At 36.1% G+C, this 5,170-nt stretch overlaps 1 protein-coding gene across 2 annotated transcripts; it reads left to right on the top strand.

Moving 5' to 3' along the window:
* The first annotated feature begins 599 nt into the window (after positions 1-599).
* On the top strand, positions 600-4,263 carry LOC107711445 (CD276 antigen homolog). Of its 2 annotated transcripts, XM_016516434.1 has the most exons (4): positions 600-1,022; positions 2,468-2,508; positions 2,601-2,927; positions 4,032-4,263. In XM_016516434.1, the coding sequence occupies exons 1-4, from the start codon at positions 1,012-1,014 to the stop codon at positions 4,202-4,204; spliced, it is 552 nt and encodes a 183-aa protein (XP_016371920.1). In that variant the 5' UTR covers positions 600-1,011; the 3' UTR covers positions 4,205-4,263. The 2 variants fall into 2 exon arrangements, 1 of the variants encoding a protein (XP_016371920.1); XR_001636704.1 differs by lacking the exons at positions 600-1,022; positions 2,468-2,508; positions 2,601-2,927 and adding exons at positions 3,440-3,471; positions 3,564-3,890.
* Positions 4,264-5,170: the final 907 nt, after the last annotated feature.

Genomic DNA, 5,170 nt, shown 5'->3' with positions numbered 1-5,170 from the left:
TCATGTCTATTTTTGAAAGAGTGTCTATGGAGAAACATGCTGTCGGATGTAGTTCCAGCATCTAACGTTACCAGCCGCGACTAACAGGAACCTGCTAACCAGAGGTAAACAGAGGCTGTGGGAGTGACTGTAAATTTTATATTTTTCTATTTTTTTTCTCTCTCTGATTGAATTGCCGTCTCTCTATATTTTCCCCTGTCTTCGTGATTTGGGTGAACTATCCCTTTAAGTCCAAGAGACTAGGGTTTCCCATTCCTCATTTTAGCATTCAGAAACATGCTCGCGAGTGCCCCCTTTACGGCCGCTATTTGCCCTCGATCCACACTTCCAGTTCACGCGGACTTTAAGATGGGTTTGAGGGTTTTTTCAAAATTAAATTTAAAGAGAGAGAGAGAGAGAGAGAGAGAGAGAGAGATCAAATTAATTTCTTGTCCAAGTAGCTCAAAATTTGCGCTTTTTTATGTTATAGCCTGATATTTTACTTAGCGTTACATTTTAATGATTTTTCGAATGATATTTCTAACCAGGAAAGACATTTTATTTAATCAGAAATCATGTCTATTTTTGAAAGAGTGTCTATGGAGAAACATGCTGTCGGATGTAGTTCCAGCATCTAACGTTACCAGCCGCGACTAACAGGAACCTGCTAACCAGAGGTAAACAGAGGCTGTGGGAGTGACTGTAAATTTTATATTTTTCTATTTTTTTTCTCTCTCTGATTGAATTGCCGTCTCTCTATATTTTCCCCTGTCTTCGTGAAAAAAAAAAAAGAAGAAGCAGTCGTGACTTTTTCCTTTTGTTGTTTATGCGAATAGATACAAAAATAATATTTGCTAATCTCCTGTTCTCCGCTAACTTATATATATATATTTTTTCTTTAACCCCATGGCTCTATGACGACTTCCGCTACCCGGAAACAGTAATAGGGTTAGAATTTGGTACTTTCTGTTTTCCAAAAAAAGTAGTATCGTGAAATTTATGTACAAGCTAAATTAATTATATCGGCACAACATGATCATCGGGTATGTTCATATTTTATTCATTATTTTCGGGTTTTACAAAACGAGCCGTACATCCCACACATTTCAGATCTGATCTGCCGCGATATGTACAAAAAGTGAATTTTACTCGCTCGTCTTTGGCTGGTTTGTTTTTATCCTCACTTAAATTAGCATCAACAAACAAACAAAGCCTGTCAACGTAATTTTAATGCATTAATCATGGTTTGCTTAATTAGCCATTAGCGAGTTGCAGGTTAACACATATATCTGTTGTAGCCATTAGCATTAGCATGTTGTATTGTCTTTGTGGCGTGGTGCATGTGCTGTTATTTTTATTTGATAGTAATTTGATTGACCGAGTCTTACAATGCATTCAAGATATTAAACATTTTAGCAGGAGGGTAAGACGGGTGAAGGTGCTCCCTTATGAACAACACCATTTACTGGTAAATCATATGTAGAGTTAAGCATCTAACGTTACTGAATAATTAGGCCTATGCAATATCAAGTATATTGTTAAGGGAAATAAATAGAAGCTTTTGTTAATTTAGTTGTAAATGTGTGCATTTTGAAAATTCAGTGAACATTTACAACCCATTTAATGTTTATTTTATAAATATTACATAGAATTTAGAATATTAGAAGAATTTCAACTCAACCTTCCACATAAAAATAATATTTTTTCTAAGTCAAGGTTAATAAGAGAGTTATTATTTGACAAGTGTTTAGTGAAGTCTATGCAGGGTTTCATTACTTGGGAGTAGGGCTGAACGATTTTGGAAAATAATCTAAAATTGCGATTTTTTTTTTTTTTACCAATATTGCGATTGCGATTTACGATAAAATTAGGTGATGCATGAATTGATATGAATGACATTTTTATTTAACAACTACAATCACAGTAGTATATTGACTGATTTGTTGAACGTCTAACCTTCTAAGCATGTAATAATTATGATATGGCTTTTCTCTTCCCTTTCACAAACCGATCCATCTCCCATTCTAAGTTACGTCCTTTGGCTGTTTACTATTTTATTTCTTTTCTTTTTCTGCTGATGGCCCGTGCTCGACTTGAAGCAGCGCTGCTTAGGCCGATGGGTGTGTGTCATCAAAGTACTGCGAGAGCTATAAGAGAGCGTGGATGTAGTAGTGTAATTACTGTGACACACAGTTTGTTGTTTGAAATGTAGATCAGGCAAATTAACCACAAAAACCAAAACTATGATATTCTACGGTTTAATGGCAGTGAGTGACTTACCATCATACTTTTAGTTTGTTCAACTGGTAAACAAACTTTGCCTACCTTGATCTTGTGATAGTATTGACATCACAGCTAGTCCGAGAGCTTTTCTAACCAGCATTATCACTGGTGATCAGTTCTGCGCATCTCAAACAAGCCTGTTGCCAATGTCAAGCTGTACTGGCTAAGATTAAGGAAGTTCATGTTTTTGTTGTTGTTTCTGCAGATGCCGTTTCATCTGTTTGTTTGCAGTGCTGATAAACAAAGGTGAGCATCTGAACTAAATTTGAATGATAAATTCATGTCACCTGTATAAATGCCAGATTATGTGTTTACAATTACAGTTTCTATAATTTCAGTGTCTCTGGATGTCACAGTAGAGGCTGTTATTGGTGGTTCTGTTGTCCTGCCGTGTTCTTCAGTTAAACATGATCTTAAACTTCAAGACATTGATGTGTTTTGGAGAGACAAAGATAGTGAGACTATTTATGATTTTATTAAAGGTACAGATTTTTTAGAGTCACAGGACCCACGGTATAAGAATAGAGCGCAAACTTTCCCTGACGAGTATAAGAGAGGAAATTTCTCCATCAAACTCATCAATCTCACTCATGCTGATGCAGGAGAATTCATCTGCTATATTACACCCTCAAATGAACAGGAGACTGTACACCTAATCATCAAAGGTGGGTAAAAAATAGTTAATTTATGTTTGAAGTTTTAAATTAAAACTGCCTGATTGCTGCTGTACACAGTATGAATTGTTTTGTTACTGTTTTACACTGTGCAGTAATGTTGTTGTTTTATTTTCTGAACTTTTGTTGCAGAATCCCTGACCTAAACATTTACCAACATATTGATGCTACTAAATAAATAAATAGTCCAATAATAATTAGCAAAACATAATTACAGAAGAAACATGAAAAAATTAAGTGAAACAGATTTTTGTTACATTGTGTTATTGTTCTAAGCTGATGTGTGTTAAGTTTGTCAGCAAGCCGATGTGCGTTATTATTCGGCAGTCGCTTCCCATTATACCTTTAGTGTTGTGAGAATATTGACATTTCAGCAAGTCAGAGAGCTTTTCTAATTGGCATGATCACTTGTGATCAGTTCTGCTCATCTCAAACAATGTCATGATCTACTGGTTGAGGAAGTTAAACTTGTTTTTGTTTTTCTGTTTCTGCAGTTGGTGTTTCATCTGTGTGTTTGCAGTGCTGATAAACAAAGGTGAGCATCTGAACTAAATTTGAATGATAAATTCATGTCACCTGTATAAATGCCAGATTATGTGTTTACAATTACAGTTTCTATAATTTCAGTGTCTCTGGATGTCACAGTAGAGGCTGTTATTGGTGGTTCTGTTGTCCTGCCGTGTTCTTCAGTTAAACATGATCTTAAACTTCAAGACATTGATGTGTTTTGGAGAGACAAAGATAGTGAGACTATTTATGATTTTATTAAAGGTACAGATTTTTTAGAGTCACAGGACCCACGGTATAAGAATAGAGCGCAAACTTTCCCTGACGAGTATAAGAGAGGAAATTTCTCCATCAAACTCATCAATCTCACTCATGCTGATGCAGGAGAATTCATCTGCTATATTACACCCTCAAATGAACAGGAGACTGTACACCTAATCATCAAAGGTGGGTAAAAAATAGTTAATTTATGTTTGAAGTTTTAAATTAAAACTGCCTGATTGCTGCTGTACACAGTATGAATTGTTTTGTTACTGTTTTACACTGTGCAGTAATGTTGTTGTTTTATTTTCTGAACTTTTGTTGCAGAATCAACAACAGAAAATGAAAACCAATCCACTGAAGAAGCAAACGGAGTACCAAAAACACAATTAGACTGGTGGCAGATATTACTGATCTGTGTTTGCATTCTACTTGTATTAATTTTGCCTATAGCCTATTTCAAATGGAAGCAGAGAAAAAGAACTCCAGCTCCCATATAGAAGGAACAGTGGAAAACTGGAAGTTTTATTAGGCCCAATCCCAATTCTATTTTATACCCCTTCACCTTGTCCCTTGGGTATACGGCGTATACCCACTTCTTTATCAGTCGGCTTTGCGTATACCCACTTCTAAATCCCCTCTGATGTGCATCATTCATTAGTGTCCTACATTAGCCAAAATCATGACAGTCCACTATGACTAGCTAATCAAATCGCATGTGAATAAATGCAAATATTCCCTAAACATACCCAGTAAGACAGTGATGCCGTCAGAATGCGCCGGAGAATTGCAAGCGGAGTCGGTCTGGGGCTTGAGTGCATGTCAGGGAGGCACGCAGAGTGATAAAATAATATTTAATTATTAACTCCTAATTTGAATCTGTACATTATAACGTGTCTACTAGAGGTTCTGACAAAATGTTAATTGTTGCAGTCTATGTAATTTTTACATTTTAATTATTTATTGCAAAATCTGCACCTCTTTTGTGGCTAATATTAATTTCATAATGATCCTTACTCCATAGCAGAAGTTACAGTAAGTGAAAATGTGCAAATACTACTGGCGCATTTTGGGGTGAACTAAATATGCAAGACTAGTCTTACGTCACTGTTTATAACACAGGCCGTTCATCCTTTGCTGGGCCACTTAAAAAAATGGGGACATAAATTAAGAGTATACCCACTTCTCCAGGCACCACTACACCACTGCCTATACTGGTGTGCTGGTGTGCATTAGAGCCTTTAATTACTGTTCTATATTAATGCGCTGCTTACTGACATACACACACACATACATGTATATCGGAGATCGCGCAGCTCACACATCCAGGAGAAAAGAAACTTGTTAACGCTGCACCACGACTTTTATTAATAACAGTTTGAATACTGAATCGCAACATTATATTTTCCAGCAACGAGAGGATAAAATCGCTGTTTTTTAAGTAAACTCACTCTAAAAAGAGAAAC

Source organism: Sinocyclocheilus rhinocerous, unplaced genomic scaffold (genome assembly GCF_001515625.1).
Source record: "Sinocyclocheilus rhinocerous isolate Xijiao unplaced genomic scaffold, SAMN03320098_v1.1 scaffold4890, whole genome shotgun sequence".
NCBI classification, from domain to species: domain Eukaryota; kingdom Metazoa; phylum Chordata; class Actinopteri; order Cypriniformes; family Cyprinidae; genus Sinocyclocheilus; species Sinocyclocheilus rhinocerous.
The sequence above is the reverse complement of the archived record's forward strand: the minus strand, read 5'-3'. Positions and strand labels throughout refer to the sequence as shown.